A 23149-nucleotide genomic window follows, 5' to 3' on the forward strand; every position below is an offset into this window, starting at 1 on the left:
TGCATTTAGACTAATTGAATTGCAAGAAACGTGTTCCTAAATCACACAATAGAAAGAAAATAACATCGATAGATGAAATGAAAACTTTTAAAATAAGAATCAAGGTAGAGTTAGGAACGCTCCAATCTTGACTTCTTAACTGCATTGTAATGCATGTAATTTCCCATCTGGAACTGGCAAGCACTATAAATATCAGTGCTTCGCCATAGAAATACCATTTAGAGAATGAAATTATAAATTATGTAGTGTTCTATACTAAGTTAGATTTCGTATTTTTTTCCACTTAATTCAACTAAACTGCTCCTTTGCCGCAACAGAACCTTCATATTTGTAAAGAGCAGAATAAATTAGTGGGAAAAGTCATAAAATTTTAACCCTTATCCAGGCAACCGGGGCCTCCCTGGCCCAGTAGCTTCATATTTTTCTTCGAATTTCTTAATGACCATAAATATTTCGATGCCATAAAATTCTGAATTCTTCTATCTTTAGTCGAAGTTAAAGTTATGAACATATCGAGTTGGTAAGGCTAATAGAGTTGGTAAGGCCGCAGTTGCAGTCTACGTTACAAAAATAGCTTGCTCGGATAAGGGTTAAACATTTATGAACGGTGACAAACAAAACACAACTCACACTGGTTTCTTTCAAGTTTAAAATTTCCGACCTCATTGATTAAGATTGAAATTGAAGAATAATGGTAAGGAGTGATTTTTCTTTAAATAAATTTATTCTCTTATTAATAAAAGAAAAATTTTGGGATGACTTTGGTTTTAGAAACAGAAAGAGAAAGATGTCATTAAACGTGATATGTGTTTTTTTTTAAGTTGAATTAGCAATTTTGGATTTGAAGTAGGTTGTGGTAAACCCAACTACACCAACTTGAAAACAAAGACCTTGCTGCGTATAATGGAATTCGCCATAACATATTCTGTATCATTTCCTATATCTAAACAATTATGGTAAATTTTATAAATGCATAAACAGTTAAATTCCGGCGTATTCTGTAAGAACTAGTAGTCTCAAATCTGTAAAGAATCGACATACCTTCCATAGCTTTTTCTTGACGAAACTCTGAAGCGCGGTCGATTAAAGGTCAAGAGGCGCGGTTTCTTTTATTTTTCATCTCGCTCCTAATCCTCGGCTTTATCACTTGATCACTTGTAGAGTACCGTTTCGTCACACTTACTAGCCATGGCCGAACGGTACTACAAGTTTGGCAAGAAAGCTGTGGTAAATGGACTTCTACCCAAACGAGCAGTCAAACCTCTCATTATTACATCATTAGATGTTCACCGTCACTGACATACATACACCATTGGGCACCACTGATGTATATACAGAATGAGATACCGGCCTAATGAATATAGGGAATTTCGTATTCTGCACCGACAACCAGCATCCCGCTCTAACTTACCCGATGCTTCTTACTAATTTCGATTCGAAATTCAACACTCCTAAGATAGCTGCAGTGCAATTTTGAAAATACCCATCGGGACATCCATCGCTGACATCCATATAGTAATGACATTATTTTGAAGTCCATCGATCCGACACTTTACGGCATTATCAAGAGCATGATGCCAATCGACACTTTCGGTAAACACACGAAGTCGAAAGCACTAAGCACGCCTAGACGAAAAGAACCTTTGCCTCCTCGATGTCTGATGCTGAATTCTGTGGCCACACACATAGTTGACTCACTTTATACCAATGAGGAGACTTAAGAACTTACACAATCACCAAAGTACTATGGATTTGAAACCAACAGGTCCCAATTTATACGGTACGTGTCCTCATCTCATTGCTAGATACACTTATACAATTGATGAACTGTTAGAATCCGGAACCTTCATCTATAACCACATTTATCGAGTAGAATGCCGATACGTTGTGAACGTTACAAGGTATGCAACTCACATCACACGACCCCTGGAAGAATACCAGTAAGTGTGGATACTGTACCGGACCCCACAATACACGCGTCTCTAGCTATTTTCAGCAGCCTCAAAAATGTGCTACCTGTAGCGAACTACATCCAGAACATGGTCAGGAACATCCTGAGTTGATCGTTCCCCTAAGGCCTCCGGTCCAACCACTTAACTACATGCAACCGTTCGATTCCTCTGTTAATCTCGATCAACTTACCTTCCTAACACTGATCTTACAGAATATATCCATCCATTTGTCAGACTTCATATACAGGGTGACTGGCAATTCGATGCATTCCTTGCAAGAGGATATTCTACAAGTATTTTGGAACATTTTCACCTAAATGAACCGAGGGTCGCAAATCAATAGTTTTTGAGTAATTTGCACATGTGTGATTTCGTTGAAATTTGTCTACTAATGATAGGTGTGCGAGAAAGTTTTACTCTGACCCACTTCATCTGGTAGAGCGTTGAAATTTTGCATGTGTAATCCTATATACCGATGTAAGTCATCTGGTAATGTACAGCTCATAACTCTGCACCATCGCTGTGTTATAGGGCCGAATGTGAAATAAGGTGAAGTGGACCAAAATCCATTACTGCACCTCAGAAAGCAGCGTGGCAACATCACATAAGTCCTTAGGAAATGACTGCATGGTTGGGAAGAGGTATAATGAAGATAGTATGCGGCTAGAAAACTCGAACTATGATGGATTCCATACCCAGGGTCGTGCATCTGTCTTGCTAACATTCGATCAGTGAACGGGTGCGTTATTTTCCAGGAGTCAGACACCTTTTGTCAGCATGCCACCCTGTGGGATTTTACTTAACTCCTAACATGTGCTCACACCAGTTTTACAGAAAATTTCTCTACACTCGCAATTCAGGGGCATTGCGACATCACAGACATCTCCAGCAGATGGCCTGTAGTTATATTAAAGCCTACAATTTTGCTCCTGGTTAAAGGCTTGCAATAATCTATCTGACATTACAAACTCCAGCAAATATTGGAAACGGCTCAATGCACTTCGCGGCAAATTCTCCAATCCAAAGAATCCTCTCTTACTAGACGACACCCCATCATCTATGACTCCATCAAAACAAACGCCTTCACTGAACATTTATAGGAGATTTTCACACGTAATATGTGCGGTAACGTCACCCATGTGACTGATAGATTCAATACTTCATCACCACACATCCAGCCGAGTATTCACAATATACTTCTCCCAGATATACCTGCAATAATTACATCACCATCCAGACACACTGAAGTCGTTCATAACGGACGAAATACAGCATCCAGTTTAGACAATATAATATATCGACATATTAAGGAGCGGCCTGACACTCTGTGGTTTCTTCTTGCATATTTACACCTTCATTTTGCGTATCGGTTATTTTCCTTTATTCTTCAAGATATCTAAAACATTAATGTTCCTTAAACCTCATAAACTCTACTCCGAGAATCCCTCGTTCTTACTTATTTCTGACTACGCTATTCATGACTATCTTCCACTTATTCATCCATCTTATCCTGCACTGTAATTACTTTTTTCTAATCACCTGGGTTCTCCTTATTCTCATCATAGTATTGCCAGATTTTAAAAATGAAAATCCCGGACGCTACTGAATTACGAGAATCTTTGAAATGCTTAAAATGAAAAGAAGTGTTATATACTAATTTACTTTCCTTTTTTTTTTTTTTTAGATAGAGCTGTTTAAGTATTACGTAATCACATTTTTAGTTATTTTAGTAGATATTCTCCTCGCTAGTTAAGCAAACGTAAGCAGATGATTTACTCACTCCTTCCTGATAAGCATTTTTTGTTTTAATTTCTCAGGATCTGTTATGTTTCGTGACTTTCACAGTCTGTTTTAGCTCATTCAAGGTATGATATTTCCTTTCACACGTTTGTCTGTTTTATTAATTAAAACAATACATTTTTCTTGAATGTTCAGCAGAAAATTACCCAAAAATATTAGTCAGGGATTATTGATTAAAATATTTCAGAAGCAAGATGCAGATTGAAACAGAGTATTAAAGATAACAATAAGATTGAGCAGTAAAACCTTTTGTCCCTGGTCCAATGAAACGAATGCTTCGTCCCATGTTAAAGTAGTTTCGTTAACTTAATTAAATCCATGTTTTATGTGTTGAAGATTTTCTTCAACTTTTGAATTGTCATACTCAGAAGTTGAAGAGATTAATTGTATACCTAATCCTGTGAAAAAGCAAACTATAATTTTCCCTTCTTTCTTCTTCGCTGAAATCCGGGATATATATAAGCGTCCCGAGAAATATTTTCGGTATGCTGGGACGCAGATTTCGATTCTGTGACGGTCCCGGATTTTCCGGGACGAATGGCAACCCTATCTCATCATCGCCTAGAGTTACCCGTAGGCAGAAGAGAGATTCGTTTGTCTAATTAATATAACACACGTGTTGTTCCATGTATTGCACCTAATGCCATTCCTCTTTCTCATTATAACATTATCAAATTCCCATTGATTATTTCTCAATTATCTTACAACTTCTCTTTGTTATAGTTAGCCCTTGCTATACTATAATCTATATGTATATATGTTTAGTTTCTTTCTAATGGTAAGGATCAAAGTTTCTTTCTTAAAATAATATTACAATGTTATGATAAGGATTCAATACAGCATGTAGACCACTACTTGTAATTTACACCCAAATTCCTTTTTATCATTCACCTTCCAGAGGGTATATATCTTATAGGTTTACTAGCGTTCCTGACTAGTGATATATAAAAAAAGAACCGATGAATTCAATTAATGCAAAGCTATTCAATAGATATACCACATTGACTTGACACCTAAACGGTGTGACAAACATCTTGCATTTGAATGCGGCGCTACAAGTTCCCTTTAAATGCTGCTAGCAAATGCGAGGCCAGCGGTATTGCCACGTTTATTTTGTACACATCCACGTCTATCCCCTGTCACCTGATCACACTGAGTTTGTCAGCTTAGCTATAGCCACACCCCTTTGCCACTTGGCAACGTTGCGTCAGAGCTTGCGTTTTATTCGTTTAGCTGAAATGCCAAGATGTTTGTCACAGGCTTTGGTCTTCCGTTCCAAGCACTGCTATCGGTTAAAGGAAAGGCTCTAGATCCTCGGCCCTTTCGTCATCCGCTCTCTTGCTCAGCAACAGAGCTGAACCCTTTATTGGTTCAACGCGTGGGTGCGTTGAGGGTGTGAGCTTTAGTTTGCAGTTTTGCCGAGGATCTAGAAATTTGGCAGCACTATAATCCCGCAGGTTTAACTTAAATTGGTTCTCATGGAAATGGTTATTACTTTCAACGTTAGATATCTCTGCATGCTTCTTCCAACGCTAGACGTCTACATCAAAACTTCTATGCCCAAATTTTCACTCCTTTTGCCAATTGCTATATAGAGATGTAACCAACATTTTGAAACGTTTTATAGAACCCAACGTTTATTCATGAGAAATATAAATAATTTGTACATTTATTTTGATAATGATTCTATTTACAGAAAATATTATTCTTTGGTATTACAATAGATAATCATAGTAAGAATCTGGTTACACATCAAACGTAAATGAGGTGCCTTTTAAATTGTCAGCAGTCCATTTGTCAAATCTTGCCGACATCTCTGCACTCATATAGTTTTTCCAGTTGTTCACCTCCCCTTTCCTAATGAATGCGCCATTTTGGTCAGTACAAAGGTCCATTTTCTTACATGCAACAGCAAATTCTTCGTAATTAACGGCAGGGTTTTTCTTCATGTTACTGAAACTGAGATGGTCCACCAGTGCTGCTATGTCCTCGTCTGTCAGCGTCTTGCCCAGAAACTTAGCTGTTCTTCGTACAACGCTCGGTAGATCCTGAAATTAGAACGAAGTGAAGTATTTAGTATAAAATAATATGTGGCTCGTGTGAGTCTTGCAGGAGCGTCATTTCAGATTTTGCTTGGGCGGGGGGCAAAACCCCTTGATCTAAGTAAAATTTCGCGTATTTCACTGATTTACTACTATTTTATTGATAAAATCTATAGAAATCTCAAACTCAGGGGGGAATTGCCCCTCCCTGCCCCCCCTAAATGACGCCCCTGGAGTCTTGCATAATTGAAGTCATCAGAGAAGTTCTTTCATACAAGTATTCTTTAAATAATTAATAATTTTCTTACTAGAGTATATGCTTATTTGTTGAAATTCAAATAAAGAGATAAATATTTTGCGTAAATAAGTGTAGAATTAAATCACTTTGCAAATTTACTTATTCATTCATGTGGAAACTTAGTATTGAACTCGAATGGTAAAATTTGTTGTTGTATTTATTCTTCTGTATAGCTATGATAGTGTGAAGGTAATATATAGTACGCAATATTAACATAAAGTATGGTTATACTAGTAGAACCAAACCAAACCAATCTTGAAATATGTATGGAATGCATATTTTCTTTCGCGCTCGACCCTAGACACCTGTCTTAAGTTGGTCACAAGGAAGCAGGTGAGGTTAGATTTACATCGAACTTAAACCACCGAGTGTGATGTGTTATCGTGGGGGTCAAGATGGAACAAAACGAGCCCTGCAGAGTTTCTAACCCCTTTCGCTCACTGACGCTCGCTTTGGTATGTTTTGTAACACTAAGTAAATAATTTTTTATTAATAAAATTGTGTGTGCAAAATTTATGCATAATATATTACGTACAAGCGAAAATGAGTATTAGTTTCATTCAGTGTTGGGTAAGTTACTTGTAAAAAGGAACGCGTTGCAAGTTACTTTACTTTCCCTTAAAATGTAAAGCGTTACTAACGCGTTACTTGCTACTTCGAAAGTAACGCGTTACTTTTAGGTCTGAAATTTTGGATGCGTAGAAAAAGAAATTCTTATTACTTCAATTTTCCATACTACTACTACTATTACTACTACTACTACTACTACTACTAGCACCATTATTATTATTATTATTATTATTATTATTATTATTATTATTATTATTATTATTATTATTATTATTATTACACATTCTTTTCTTCCACAATCATCGTAAATGATAGAACTGTAGATTGATAATGGTAGCGTTGCTATATACTTTCATGTGGACAGTTAATTTATTGGAAATTTGATGTACTTCGCTGACTATAAACGCAGCATGTTCTGAATCGCTTTATATAGATGCAAGAACAAATTCTTACTTGACAGCTATTATTTTTTTTTTACACAATGTAACAGTGACTAAAATGCTGTACTGCGTTAGAAGAAGTGGCTGCTTATTATTATTCTGCTAAACTAATTATATCATAAAAGCAATATTGTTATGTGAAACTAAAAATATAGAATATAGAGAAGCATTAAACTACAACTAATAAAATGAAAATACATGAACTAAGGGTGAATCAAAACTTGCCAGTAACACTAAACTCGATACATGCTTATTAAAGCTAGTTGCTCCAAACTACAATCAACGGGACTCTAGGATACGCAAATTGATATGAAAAAACTCCAATATTACACACCATCAATAAACTATTTTCTAGTAATAAAGTAGGCCTGCTCTTCAGTCACAGTTGAATCATATTATCCCCTTACTGTATATCGTTGATTATGACACCCTAGCTGTTGATAAGTATTTCCCGCCGGGGCACTTGAGACACTTTACTTTTAAATTCTGTCCATCTTCATCTTCAGCTTTTAAGAAAAAAGTATTCTTTCAAATGTTCGAACGGTAAAATATTTTCGTTCTCTATCTTTCTAAAAACAACACCAATCAAAGTAAACTAGACTACCATTACACTCGCAATTCACTGAATATATTGATTGGGAGCTGTCAAAATCTATGACTAAATTAGCAGGTGCTTGCAATCAGTATACGTGATTTCCCTGGGGCTGTACTCATCTTCCAAAAACAGCAAATGACACTAAGATCTTATTTGTTTCTCTGTGTATCGGTGACTGACTGTCGGTCACTGACATTTCATGCTCCATTGCTCCATTCTGAGAAATTCACTTACAGGAAAGAAACATTTGTTTCCAAATATATATATATATATATATATATATATATATATATATATATATATATATATATATATAAGAAAGTAGGATTGAAGCCCATTTTATCCAGTGTATACGTGAGCGTCAAGGGGGGCTACAGCCCTATAGCCCTTCCCTTGGATCCATGTCTGTATATATATATATATATATATATATAGTTGTTACTCATGCGAAATGTAAAGCAAAATAGGTACATTACTTAAAGTTTTGTAACGCGTTACCGTTACAGTTAGTTTGGAAAAATGTAGCGCGTTACTAGGAAACGTTACTTAAAAAGTAACGCGTTACTTCCGTTACTTGACTTCCCAAGACTTTTTCATCTTATTTTAATGTTAAAAAAAAGTATTGTGAAAATTAAAAAAAAAATAATAATAATACTTTCGTTTGGTCGGGCTTAAACCCACGCCAAAGGCAATTTTCATTACTGGCCTCCTCGTAGGCTCACTCGCCTACGAGAGCTGACAGCATCTGGAGTTTGCTTTCTGCTATATATATGCTACGTAGCAAGAAACGGATAACTCCGACCAATCAGAACCGTGTATTTAGTTCCATGGGTAGGGTCAAGCGTGATTCAAATATATGCATATGGAACTGTAAGCAAACAGCATTATTTATGTAATGCATTTTGATTCTAATAGTCAGTTGCTTGAGATTTCCCTAGAGCGCTCACTTCTGAAACTGAAAGTCCCAAATCAGATCCCAAGTCATATGAGTTCATGGTATGCAACACCATGTCTGTGAGTTTCCTTGGAGTTCTCTCATTTTTCTACATTCTTATTTCAGCATTGTTTCAAAATCTTTCATTGATTATCTTTCTCCATTAGCATGAAAGGCATAATCATGGGACGTAAAACAACTAAGAAAAGATTTGTAATCATTAAAGGACTAGTGTGAGGTTCTCATTGCAGAGATAGAAGAACATTGTTCAGGGTTGGCAGTCGTTTAAAAATCCTTCTACTCGTATATAGAGAGATTTAAAATGAATTATAAAATGAAAAGTGTTGTCACGTACTTTTGAATTAAATTGCAGAAACTACCGGTAGTTATATATCATATATACAATGGCAGTTTATTAACTCAACGGAATATATTTATTGCATTCTTCTAGTCTCTCCTACATATTTCACCTCCAGACCTGCAGACTACTTTCACTCTCATCTGTTTATGACATCAAGAAGAGCAGCGACAACAGCACCAGTCTTCCATCATATTTTCCGAATCTTACCTGATTTAATGTTTCTTTCAGATATATTTCCGGGGACCCTCCCGAGTACGCCATCAACCTTCCCTTGGAGCTAAGATGTATTAATTTAAGATTACATTTCTCTTGTATTCAGGAAATGATCTTTAGCAAAACCATACATGATCGCTCGACCTCGGCCTTACGAAGTGAGTGTGATAGGGTATATCAAATTGATGGCGTGTGCGTGAGGTTGAGTGAGGTTACGTCAAAGTGAGTCCTACAACGATAACGGGCTAGAAGTGCTTAAAATCAGCACTGGCCCGAATCTAATAGAAAAGAAGAAATTAGTACTGTATAAACATACACGTCGTTGTTATGAAATCTGTAAATATACAAATATAAAAATGAAACATAATTAATATCCAATAAATGTTGTACAACGAAGGAATCTCACAAGTATTTGATTTCACGAACCAGGTAATGTAAGTTACAAATAGTTATCATTTTATTTGGCGCCTCACAAACCGGGAATTTGTGATAACCTTGAAGCAGCAGTAAAGGTTTTCAAAACCATTTTTAAATTTGTGAGATTCGTTTTGTGACAAGAAAAACGGAGTACAAATTACTACGCAACGAAACAAGAATTTATTACAGTATGAATACATCTGATCAATTAAGAAGAGCTTCCTAGTCTACGGAAGATGTACAAAGTAGTCAGACAACTATCGTTGAAACAGAGAACGTGACCGAAAAGACTTTGCTTCAATTCTCTTTGGAAGAGATGAGAATCAGATTTCAAAGCATGAACAGCAAAATGCAAACTGTATGTACAGAAATGGCTGATATGAAAACGACGTTTCAACAGGAAGTGGCATCCGTGAAGGGCGTATTGAATGTCTTAGATCAAAGGATAAGTAATAATCAGAGTCAAATAGTAGAATTAAGACAGGAAGTGGAAAGTATGAAAAGTAAGTTACAGAACAGTGCAGTTATCCAAACTTCTCTAATGCTTACCAATGATCCAACAGAAAGTAGGCAAGCGGAAAATCTAATGTATATTGTAAATGAAAACGAATACGATGGGAGGAATGTGGTTGGTCGATGTGACGAAGAATGCAATACAAATGTCTACAATCCATCAGGATTTTTAGATTGGCTCTAGTTCTGAAAGCGAGCAGGAAGGCCAAGTGAAGACAACCGAATCCAAATCCAGATAGGTAAAATATTTATTGGATATTAATTCTGTTTAATTTTATATTTGTATATTTACAGATTTCATAACAACGACGTGTATGTTTATATAATAATAATTTCTTTTTTTAAAATTAGATTTGGGCTAGTGGTGATTTAAGCACTTCTAGCCAGTTATCGTTGTAGACCTTAGAGCCTAATCTGATTGCCTGTTAATTGTGTAGTGCGGTGGACATAAGAAGTGTATATATCTTGAGAGTATCTATGCATTTTCTTTTTACCGTTTACATTCCATTATATAGGGTGAACCAAAAGTAGGCGAACGTAAGTGATAACATTTTTTTGAGTTTATACAGACACAATTTAGTAATACAATTCAATTTTGATAAGCAGTTATTATATTTACAATTATATTTTATTGTATACAATAATACAATACAAAAGCAGCGAAAATTTTATCAACGTAGATGCTGAAGCTACTGTTCACCTACTTTTGATTCACCCTGTATATGACATTGTTATCTCACTACGTAATATTTACTGTGCACAATTTCCTAACAGCATTCTACTCAATACAAGAGCCTCCTAATTGCTTAGAAATCATCAAATGAAACTATGAGCAATGTCTCAACTATTCCGGACTTTTTTTTTTTTTTTTTGGTTGTTGTTTTGTTTTACTTCATATTTAGGGAATAAACCAAGAGAAACAAGTCAAGAGTTTCTTCCCAGAAGTTAAAATAATTAGACAGTTTGTTGAAAAAAAAACTTACCAGTAAATTTGTTTTTAACAAGTTCTGTTTACATCGTTTGGACTTACCTTCTTCATTTCTTCGTAGTGGAGGAATAGGATGTTAGGTTCATCTCTTCGCTTCCAGAATTCAAGAACATGATCCCAGAATGGAGCCCAAAGCACTGTAAACAACAATGGCATAATAAATAATCAACATAAAAATAATAGTGAAACTTGTTCAAGATAATGCAAAAATTCTTAAAAATTTCCTTATTTTTAATAATAATAATAATAGTAATAATAATAATAATAATAATAATAATAATAATAATAATAATACTAATAATAATAATAATAATAATAATGATTTTATATAAAAATGAATTTTTATATGTTTGTCCGTATACAAATCCATACCATTGACTTGGCATACTTCAAGATAAATTTATCGAATAGACCATTGGTTCTTAACTCGTTCGCTGCCACTTGACGCCATTTTGCGTCATTCACACCTGTTGCTGTGTGTCACTTGACGCCATATGGCGTCATTCATACCTATTGGTGTGTGTCACTTGACGCCATATGACGTCATTCATACCTATTGGTGTGTGTCACTTGACGCTATATAGTGTCATTGATGCAATTTGCGTCAAGAGGTAGTTCTCATTCTAGACATTCTTTGTAAAATGGCACGCAGGTATTAGAGGTCTGCACGGGCTGGGTCCGAGCCCTCGGGCCTAAACCCGACCCGACCCGCAGGCTGGACTCCGGCCTACAAAGTAGGGATGGTATCGAGACGAGACCGAGACTGTACAAAGTCTCGTCTCGTCTCGATACCATCCCTACTTTGTAGGCCGGAGTCCATCCTGCGGGTTAAAAATAGCTGTCTCGGTCTCGTCTCGAGTCAAAAAACGCCGTCTCGGTCTCGTCTCGGTCAACAAATGCTTGTCTCGATCTCGGTCTCGAGGGCCAAATCTCGGTCTCGTCTCGAAAGTTTCGAAATAAAAAGGTGAAATTAAAATTTTAAAAGTATTATTATTGTAAAGTCTGTCGTTTCTGCCTCTTATTTTTGGCCTTATTCTTGACTTAGAATTATAGTATGGTGTACTTCTTCAGAGCTAATTTGCTAGCGCTGATGCCTTCCATGCGTGTGTTCTAGTTTCAATCATCAGTGGGTATATCATATCTGGGATAAAATTCTAATAGTAACCCATATTTCACTTTCAGCAAAAGACTTTCTCATATGACCTCATCTATTAAATTAACTTCAGTTCTATACAGTAGTTTATTTCCTTCCTTAGAATAAGAATTGTTCAATACATTGTAACGGATAACGCAACACATAGCAGCATGAAGGTATTTAATCGTACCGAAATTGAAATTTTACAATTTCTCATTTATTATTCAATACATTCTGTTTTGACTGTCATTTTAAAAACATAATATACCGTTCATTATCTGAACAAATAGGGTAAATTATTACTACAATATATTTTGTTTAAAATTGATCAAATGCTTTATTACCGTTTCACATCTACGTGTTTAACTGACACCTTATAACACGAAATTCCTGAACTTTGTGGTGGGAGCTACGGCACTCATCTTTCCTATGTGTGGCCTCGGGTTGCATCACGAAACAAGTTAGATTCAAAGTCAGATGTTTCGCATAGTTCGCGTCTAAATTTAAGTACATTCTGTTTCTTATACAAGTTCCTAAAGTTGTAATGCATTACATATGCATATGTATATCCACTGCCGGAACATAGATTAAGCTTATTCCTGAGCTCTTAGCGGTGCATGTGATCTTTATTCGAGAAAACCAATCGTGCGTTCATTACGTTGAAATTTTATATTGATTGAAAATTACTTGCGAAACATGAACATACATATTATATAAGTATATAGGTAATTCGAACTAGCTGTATCTATTTTCTCTCTCTCGCCAAAACAAGTGATTCTTAACTTTCTAGTTTTCTTTTGTATTCATTTTCGTAGTTTTGCAGCAACATGAAGTATTAAATAGTCAAATATATATATATATATATATATATATATATATATATATATATATATATATATATATATATATATATATATATTTTCGCTGTATGACTTTCGTTAACCCTTAACGAGTTTTCGTAACCATTTGGTTACACATGTTTTGATCTTGCCTATTGCGTTTGAAGACTATTATTTTTAGGTATTGTTCCTTGTGGTTATTTGTGTACATGTTTTCCGCGATCCAGAGAAGCTATTGCCTCTTGGTGACAACTCTGGTGAATTTTACGCTTAAGGTAGTCTGTGAATATATTGTTTTGCAAGCAGTGGCGGAAACAGACAGAAAAGATAGTGAACCGTTAAGGGTTAAATTTTGGATCCAATTTTACCTTACCTTACCTAGTAAATTTATACAGTATATATATATATATATATATATATATATATATATATATATATATATATATATATATATATATATATATATATATATATATATATATATATATATATATATATATATATATATATATATATCTGAACATTAGTGGTAGACTATGTTAAGTCACCTTTTGGTCAAATTGAGTTAGAATACTTTTTTTAATAGACTATGTTCTTTCTAGTGGTGTAATAATGTAAGTCTAAAGCCATCTTACTACTTTGTAACTACTTAGTATAGTTTGAAAAACAGTATTATAGATCTTAGTTAAGGAACCGGTTTTTCGCTTCTCCTGTAAAATTACGAAATTATGACTTGGTTTAGTTTACCTCTGAGGTCTCGATATAAAATCATCACCATCATCATAATCAAGCATTATCAATCCACTACTGGATGAAGTCTTCCCAAGTTTTCTCTACAACTATCTATCTTTGGTAATTCTTTTCCAGGTTACTCCCCAGTGGTTCCTGATTTTGTCACAATTTCTTGTATGCGGACATTTCCTATGCTGTTTTTGTCACGTTGTATCCAATCTAAAATTTTCGTCTATCGATCATAATTTCGTCTTCCAATATGTCCATCACATTTTCCGGTCTATTTTAAACATTATTTCATTAGTGTACCAGTCATTAGTTGCCAAATAATTCATTTCTATATATTTGGGCTACAAATAGTTCATATCCTCTACTTTTGGAGCACAGACACGCTACTTTTTGATCTTCGGATCTGGCAACAGTGACTCAATTATTTAAATCAACACAATGTAAGAACCCCCATTTGCTGTAATGGCTATACGCATGATTTTGGTTCGCATGGTCCCGAGTTCGATTCCCGGCGGCGGTAATGTTCAACGGCCGAAGTTTTTCGGATTCCACTATGATCAGTAATTCCACGTCTCCTTTAGCCGCCCTAGCGTAATCGTGAGACGTTAAACTAAAACAAACCAAACCAAAAATCAACACAATGTGTATTACTAACTGTAAGTCTTTGAATAATTGCATATAGCTATATGGTATGGATCGAGTTTGAGGTGATCGGTGGTCAAACTATAACAAATGAAATGCAGTTAGGGTGTAATTAAAATTTTAATTAAGCAGGGTTTTAATCTAAAAAATACACCAGGCCTAAGGCTTAGGGAGAACAACTAGTGCTACTTAAAAGTTGTCAGTTACGTTTAATTTCAGTTACAATGGATTTTGTTTCGGAAGAGGCTTGAGAACGAGTAAGAAATATTGCGAACGAGTAAGAAGTTGTACGTGCAATGCGAAAAAATGATCACAAATCTATTTCGGGAGGGGCTTCAGTCCGATATCATCCCCTAAGTACGCCACTGAATATTAGTCAACTGTTCCCATATTACCTAATACAGCAACGAAAGAAATTTTGAGTAAAAGTCAATCTTAATAGTTGTCTATATCAATATTCGAGAGGAGACCGAGACTTTCGAGACCGACCTAAGTCTCGTCTAGATTTATAGAGCTCCGGCTCGGTCTCGGTCTCGTCTCGGTATATAAAAGGCCGTCTCGGTCTTGTCTCGGTATATAAAAGGCCGTCTCGGTCTCGGTCTCGTCTCGGTATATAAAAGGCCGTCTCAGTCTCGTCTCGATAATTCGAGACGATACCTAGACGATACCGAGACTAGTCTCGGTCTCGGTATCATCCCTACTACAAAGCATATATCACTTCTGGCCCGGGCCAGGCTCGGGCAGTAAATTTTTAAATACATAACCATATTTCTGGGGCCTAACTTTGTAAATATACTGTACAATGATATTTATTGGACCGTTCTTCCTGGAGAACTATTAAAGCACAAGTGCAAAATTAAACTTGTAATTGCTGTACATAAAAATACAATTTTGCGTTAATGATTACGTTTCTGTAATTCGGGCTTACTTCGGGCTCATTTGATTATCACACGAGCTCAGGCCGGACTTGGGCCTAAATGCTAAAACATATTTCGAACTTGGCTCGGACCTTATATTATAAATTCAAGGGCCGGGCCGGACTAAAAATTCCGGCCCGTGCAAACCTCTAGTAGGTATAGAGTAGTGCTGTCGAAATCGGTTTTTGAAAAAACGAAAACCGGTTTTTGAAAAAGTGAAATTTCATAAAACCGAAATGTCGGTTTTGAAAACCGCATTTGCGGTTTCGGTTCTAAAAACCGCATTTGCAGTTTTCGGTTTTCAAAAAACCGGTTTTCTCAAAAACCGAAAACTGTAAAAGTCAGAAAAATTCGACAGCACTAATATCAAGTAACGACGAGAAAACAGCAAAGAATCTTTCCCATCTTCGGCTCACAGTTGCCAGATGGAGGGAAATTTCCCTCGGGGTAGAGAAAAAATGCTCAAAATTTGCAAAGAGGAAAGAAGATATTTTTCTTAAAATGTCTTAATGTGTAGGGAAATTCTTGTTTACTATACTTTTACAATTGACAGAATAAAAAAAAAAAATAAGTTGCAGTTTCTCAGAAAGAGGCACGGCTATCAGTATTGGGAAGTAAAATGATATAGAATAAAATATGATCGGTGTTCCCTTCAGGTATGAACTGTTGCAGGTGTCTGGGACTTGCGATAAGAAACCAGTCAACACATGCAAAACCACAACATTCTCATTTATCGGAGTGGCAACAAATCAACAATAAAATTGTGTATTGCGATCTAAATTTTCTTTCTTTTCTGTTTTAAAGAAAGGAAGGTGGTGTTTTTTTGTTAACAAAAGAAAGAGTGGCAGTACTATTTAAAAACAAGGTGAAAGAGTAATGATAATATATAAGATCTCAGTCTAAGTGGATGAGATTTCAAATTAAATTTCATGAGTTGCAGGTGTAGTGATGTTAAAGGAGGAGTTCGAGTTAAAAACAAGTTTGGTGCAATAGAAAGAGTAACCAAAAATAAGAGACCCGTATTTTTATTATATCTTGATAGGCCGTCTCGTTCAGCTTCTACAGACATTTGTTTTTGGTGAATCGTAAATGCTGACGTCATTGGTGGGATACGCGAGAAACTCAATGTGAGTCAGCAACCACTCCCTTGTACGCAGCTGATAAACCTTTAATAGTGCATTAGATTTAATAGATTGTGTTTTGGATTTGTTAGTTGCTCTGTGTTGAATTCTTGAGGGAAGTTTTTGTAAGTTGTTTTTCCTATAGTATTAGTATAAAAAAAAAAAAAAAGACTAGAGAGAGAGCAGTAATTACGTTTGTTGTGCGAAACAGTGTTTCTTCCAGACATGTTTTTATGGTGGCACTGTCTCCCGGAGCTCTGAGAGATTCCCCCGGAGGAGACCAAAATAATACGTCTATAATGTAATAAATATAATAGTACTGTGTAAAAATGATGTGCCTCTCCGAATACTAAGTGTCCCTTTCTCCCCCCCCCCCGGATTTTTTTCTGAAAAGAACACTAGTGTGAAGTAGAAAACACGTGTTAGTACAGCGTCTGTGTAAAGTGAAATAGAAATGCCTAACACATGCTGTGTTTTCGGTTGTAATTCTTGTGCAATTGAAGCTGAGGACGTAAAGTATCTTTTCTTACGTTTCTAAGTCGTGAGAAATGACCAGATCGATATAAATTATGGTTCAAGAAAATCAATGGGAAAAAATGTACCAAATAAAATCACTCGTGTTCCAAACATCTTGAAGAGCCTGCCTTCGAGAAGTCAAGTTTACTAAAAGAAAAGTTAATGCCAGTGGCGGATCTAGACTGGGGCCGGGGGCCTAGGTCCCCAGTTTTTGAGTGACAAAATTGATTTAAGGTATTATTTAGATATTTTTGAAAGTTTTTAGGAAACATGATATACATATCATAGTCTGGGTTCTGACTCCCCCCCCTGAGTTTTTACCGTCTAGATCCACTTCTGGCTCCCGACAGGAGAATTATTTACACGCAAACTGAGAAAGAATGTTGTTCCAATATATTATTGAAAGGTTTAAAATCCGAGCCATTGAACAAGTACCGATCTATGTGCAGTTACCAACGTACAAATATCGTACAAGACGCAATTGACGGTTGTAGTCAAGACGAGGTATTAGAGGGTAATAGAGACGACGTCACTCATGATTCTGAAGATACTGCTTTAGAAATAAGCTATACAATGTGAATTAGGGAGTTAAATATACCGGCTTGTAGAAGGAATCAGTGACGATGACTGTTCCTCAAGACATTGATTCATCGTTTAATTTCCCTGTATCATGTGACAATGATGATGAAACGGGTGATGAGAGTTGTTCCGCGGACAGCTATGAGAATAAAAGAAATTTAACCGGTGAAGTGTTTTTCGTATTCTGGCAAACTTTACAGATGTTATTTAATTTTTGTCTCATATGTTGCGCTCCTGTACATACTTTAAAGCACAAAATAGGGTCAGCGTTAAAAATTGCAACAAAACGTGAAAATGAACATACTTATGTTTGGGAATCGGAAGAATGATTAAAGAAAAGGTACTTAGGTGTTGCAGCAATCTATTTACATATTGGTTTCGATTTTTTTTTTGAAACGCTGCACTCATGCTTTATAGGATACGTTTTATAATAGGCCCTATATCGTCTCGCTCTATGCCCACCTATGACGTCATCACAAAATCTTTCTTCCTCTGTTATTCGCTAACGACTGAACGTATCGGGATCAAACAAACACCATTCCTTTTAGAATTTTCAACTCTACAAATGGAAATAAATTGTAAAAAATGCATTTCTAAGTCGAACTGCTCCTTTAAATAGGGATATAGGCCTACCTTATTTTCTATTTAGCTTAGTGTTGTTATATTACCCGATTTTTGCGTGTACCACCTGATTTTCAGATTCTATATTAGTTCCCCGCTTAAACATATCTTAATCACGAAAAACCATCCCCTTTTTGGGATTGGAGAAAAATCTAAGACGACTTAGTGGATAAAGTTTTGGTATATTCAACATAAACCGCTACACCCCTGACAATCTTAATCGTGATTGAGTTAAATTTGGACTCGTGTTCAGGCTCAGGCTGTGAGCTATCTGAGCAATGCGCGTGTGTAGGGCCATTTGCTAATAAGAGATCTGCTCTAATGCACAATAGTTTTCTTTGTGTAGTTCATGTGTTTTTAATGTAATGTATTGGAGGTTCTATACGAATGCCGAATGACAATTTCAAGTGTAACTTTAAAGACTCTTTTAGAAGCGAATTTACGTATGTTAGCCAGAGCAAAACTCAGTTTGAAGCAAATTGTACACTCTGGAAAGCGCAGTTTCGTTTGAAAAGTAGGCTGCAGGGAAGTAAACTGGACCCCACCTGATTTTTTTATGCATTTTGTAAATTAGACCACGAGAAACACGAATCTGAAGGAATTTTGACATTCCGAATTTCGGAAGTAGAGATATTCGATCATAAAGTGACCAAGGAAGCAAACTGGACCCCACCTTATTTTTATATATTTAGACCACGAGGAACACGAATCTGAAGGATTTTTGACATTCCGAATTTCGGAACTCGAGATATTAAAACCTTAAGTTTAATATAGATATATTCTCTATACGAAGCATATAATGTCCTGTGAGATATATATAAAGGTAACCATGAAAGTTCTGTCGCTTTTTGTGGAGGTCTGTGTTCAATTGATCCTCACACCGTGGGTTGAATGCGAATGGAGAAAAGGCGAAGGTTAGATGTTGGTGTGGGTATATCCAACATTCTACCTGCTTGTGGCAGTTCAGTTACAACGTAAACTTGTGTATGGACAGAGTGAATATGGAACCTCCACAGAGCGTCATAAGCGCTGTACGAGTTCAAACTTGGGTCAAACGCCACTGCAGTGGGGCGGAAGATATCTCAGGCCTTTCGTGAGGCGTTCGTGATTACGCAGACAGTGCAAGGGTGGTTTAGAAAGTTTAAGGACGGTGACAAAACATTCACGAAAGACGCACCACGTGCTGGAAGACCAACACATGTGCAAAATGAAGATCTTCAGATAGCAATTGAGGCGAACAGTGGAGAGACCTGTGAGGAACTGTGGCTAACATTCAATGTGAGTGGGGAAACCATTCAGCAGCACCTCCATCAACTTGGGAAGCACTACAATTTGAGTCTATTGGTCCCACATGAATTAACTCCGAGCCAGAAAGCTACACGAGCAGACACTTGTGTTCCTTTGCTGTCTCGTCTGAGGAAGGAGCCATTTCTGGACAGAATATTGACATGTGATGAGAAGCTCCACGGCGTCGTCATCATTGGTTAAAATCCCATGAACTGGTTCCAAAACAGCTGAAACCAGTAATGCAGTAGAAAGTCCTGCTGTGTGTTTGGTGGACTGCTCGTGACATCGTGCATCGGGAACTGCTACCGGCTGGTCAGAGCAGAACATTAATGCAACTGTCTACTGTCAGCAGTTGAGCCGTGTTCAAGAAAAACTCAAAACCCTGGAGCCAGCACTTCTCAACCGCTAAGGGGTTCCCCCGTTACGGGACAACGCTAAGCCCCACGTGGCTAGGATGACCCGGGACACCATCCTACGCCTTGAATGGGAAACACTATTGCATCCGCCATACTCCCAGGACATTGTACCGTCCGATTATCACCTGTTCCATTCCTTGGACACTCACCTTAGAGAACTCCAGTTCAACTCCGTAGTAAAGGTACAAAATGCAATTGATACCTTCTTCGCTTCATGGCAAACCAAGTTCTACCGCGAAGGAATCCATGCCCATCCCGAACGTTTTCAGAAGGTCGTTGATACTGATGGCCCGATGGGTACTATTTTTGATCTTCCAGGTACGTGTTAGGTGACATATGATGCTCTAAGGTGATAGGCCAAAAAGCGACAGAACTTTCTTCGTTAATTTTATACATACTATGTAGAACTACTGTATAAGTTCAAGTATCTCGAGTTCGGGAAGTCGGAATGTCAAAATTCCTTTAGATTCGTGTTCCTCGTGGTTTACTTTACAAAATATATAAAAATCAGGTTGGGTCCAGTTTGCTTCCATGGTCACTTTATGTTCGAATATCTCGAGTTCCGACATTCGAAATGTCAAAATTCCTTCAGATATGTGTTCTTCGGGTCTTATTTACAAAATATATGAAAATTAGGTGGGGTTCAGTTTGCTTCCCTGCAGCCGAAAAGTATATTGGAAGCGTCATCATCAAAGAAGTAACTAAAAAAAAGTGCGAAGGATTCCAGGTCAGTATTTGTAACACACAAGTTCACATCAGTACTTACGGTTTAGAACTCCCCACTTTTCTAATTTTAAAATATTACAACCCTAATTTAGCTGTGACTTGTACAACCATCGAACTATCCCTTTCGCACAGTGCTGCATATATTACCATAATAGTCTCGGAGTAAATTAAAAAAGTTAAAACACAGAAATAAATCAATACAATTGTCTCGATCGATAGATGCTTTCACAATTGTTAAAAGGTGTAATTGAAAATATCAAACATTGTTTCTGCTTTGAAAAGGACAAACAGGGTTTCGCTTGTAAAACCGCAAACACGGTTTCGGGCGGCTTTCGCTTTCGAAAAGAGCTTTTGCGGTTTCGGTTTTGAAAACCGCATTTGCGGTTTTCGGTTTTCAGAAAACCGGTTTTCTCAAAAACAGAAAACCGCAAATGTCACAAAAATTCAACAGCACTAGTATAGAGCTTTTATATTCTGGGGACACACAGTGTTGGCCTGGTCATTTTCTGTAGTGTGTTTGGTTTCCGCTAGATGTAGCTAGTTTGTTGCAAAAGGCTAAATGCTGCGAAAGCGTAGGCACATTGGGTTGGGATACTGAAATCAAGATGGCAGCGAAAGAGTCAGGGGCGGATCCAGGACGGACTTCTGGGGGGAGGTGGGTTGTAATACTGCCACTTAGAGCTACTTTTAAGAGTTCCAAACTCTGGTATGGGTTTTGTTTATATATAAAATAAGAAAAAGTTTCCTCTTCTGGGAGGGGGGGCGATAGCCTCCCCTCAATCCGCCCCTTGAAAGAGTTAGTCTTTTTGACTGACGACACAGTTTACTGAACATCCAGGACACATTTGTTTCATATTTTTGTTTGATAATTTTATTATAAATAATAACTAGCAGCGTTCACCCCGCTTCGCTGCGGTCACCCCGGAACGCAATAAACTTTGTTACTTAGATAATTTTTACTTTTTCGCTTTCAAGTGATATGATAAAAACCATAGAAGATTGCAGTAAATCTTAACATTATATCGCCTGTCATTTATGTTAACCCGCCCCGCTTCGCTGCGGTCATCCCGGTGCTGGCATATTGTAAAAGTGTCTGTAAAAATAAGCAAATCAATTAAAAAATTTTAAACAGAAGATTCAAGCTATTTTCCGCTGTATATCGCCTGTCATTTATGTTAACCCGCCGAGTGACACGGTCATGCGGGTTGCATATAAATACGTTTATTTTTACCTATGATGAACTAATAACAAAGGATTTGTACGTTATGGACACTTGAATGGTCAATTATCTCAAGACACTGGTAATTAAAAATTAAAGTGATATGATAAAAACCATCTAGGGTCCAAATCCTAATAACCCCCCAAAAATGAAAGAAATTGGTTCAGCCGTATTAGCGTGATGAGCGGACAAAGGATTTTGTACGTTCTCTTTTATATATATAGATAATAATAATAATAATAATAATAATAATATCTATTATAATAGTGAAACCAATTAGTTTTTATAATGACTCTATATAGCACTGAGCAATACTGCTACCGCTGGAGGTGTTGACAGGTACAATCTGTCTTGATTTTAACTGATTATTATTAAATTCTTCATGATTTTTAAATTCTAAAATTTCGCGACACATCTTAGGAGACTGCGGGACACACAAATGTGTCGCGACACATCATTTGAGAACCACTGGAATAGACCATAGTCTGGAAGAGATTGTAGGCTGGCGTAAATGGGGATTTATGTAAAAACAGAGTAACTCACAAATTCTTCATGTTAGAAAAGGCAAACTGTATGTAAATTCATTTTTTAAAAAAGTAGACATTCGCATATAACTTATATATATATATTTTTAAAAAAAGACCTATACCGCAATTGATACTACTTGTCCTGACAGTTCACTGCGCGCACGTGGTGCTCAATGCTGTGTTGCCAGTTTTTGCTTCGGGTATTAAACCACGGAATTATTCACTGCAAGTAAATTTCAGTTTTATAAAATTAAATACTCAAAACAGAATTAAAAACACCAGCACAAAATAACCAGCAGGTCCTATTCAAGTTGACATTCGACTTAAACAATGTGCATTTGTGTATATTCAAACTAGCAACTTGCGGAAAAGTTGGAATGTTTAGCCTACCATTGCAGAACGAGAGAAATGAGCCACTATAATTGGCTGAACGTGCTGTTGCCATGGAAACAGTTCTTCTTGCCTGACTGTTATGACCACGTGCAGGAAGGAAAAAAACATAAGAAAGCAACTGTGAGAATGAACAAGTTATATCAAATGAAGAGTGCAACATACTTTCGAACACACCTTGTTCAAAAACTTAATAAGTGGAAAAAAGCAATTGTTGACTAATACTAGATTCAAGCCAGAGTAAACGCCTTCCAAGCAATAATTACTTCAACAAATCTATTGGATTCAATTAGTTGTGGTTAAAATTGAGTGGAGTTTTAACGTTGAATTTGCAGTAAACAGTTACGTAA

At 36.6% G+C, this 23149-nt stretch overlaps 1 protein-coding gene across 1 annotated transcript in view; it reads right to left on the reverse strand.

Annotated features, from left to right (window-relative positions):
* Positions 1–5407: 5407 nt before the first annotated feature.
* LOC145667017 (luciferin sulfotransferase-like) overlaps positions 5408–23149 on the reverse strand; it is a 49802-nt gene continuing 32060 nt past the window's right edge. Inside the window, exons 5-6 of the mRNA XM_081734703.1 lie at positions 11166–11260; positions 5408–5800 (exon numbers count right to left, since the gene is read on the reverse strand). Coding sequence (XP_081590829.1) covers positions 5498–5800; positions 11166–11260 — 398 coding nt within the window. The 3' untranslated portion in view covers positions 5408–5497. The remainder of the gene's footprint in view (positions 5801–11165; positions 11261–23149) is intronic.

The sequence above is a fragment of the Thermobia domestica genome, chromosome 12, assembly GCF_964235325.1.
Source record: "Thermobia domestica chromosome 12, izTheDome1.hap1.1, whole genome shotgun sequence".
NCBI lineage: Eukaryota > Metazoa > Arthropoda > Insecta > Zygentoma > Lepismatidae > Thermobia > Thermobia domestica.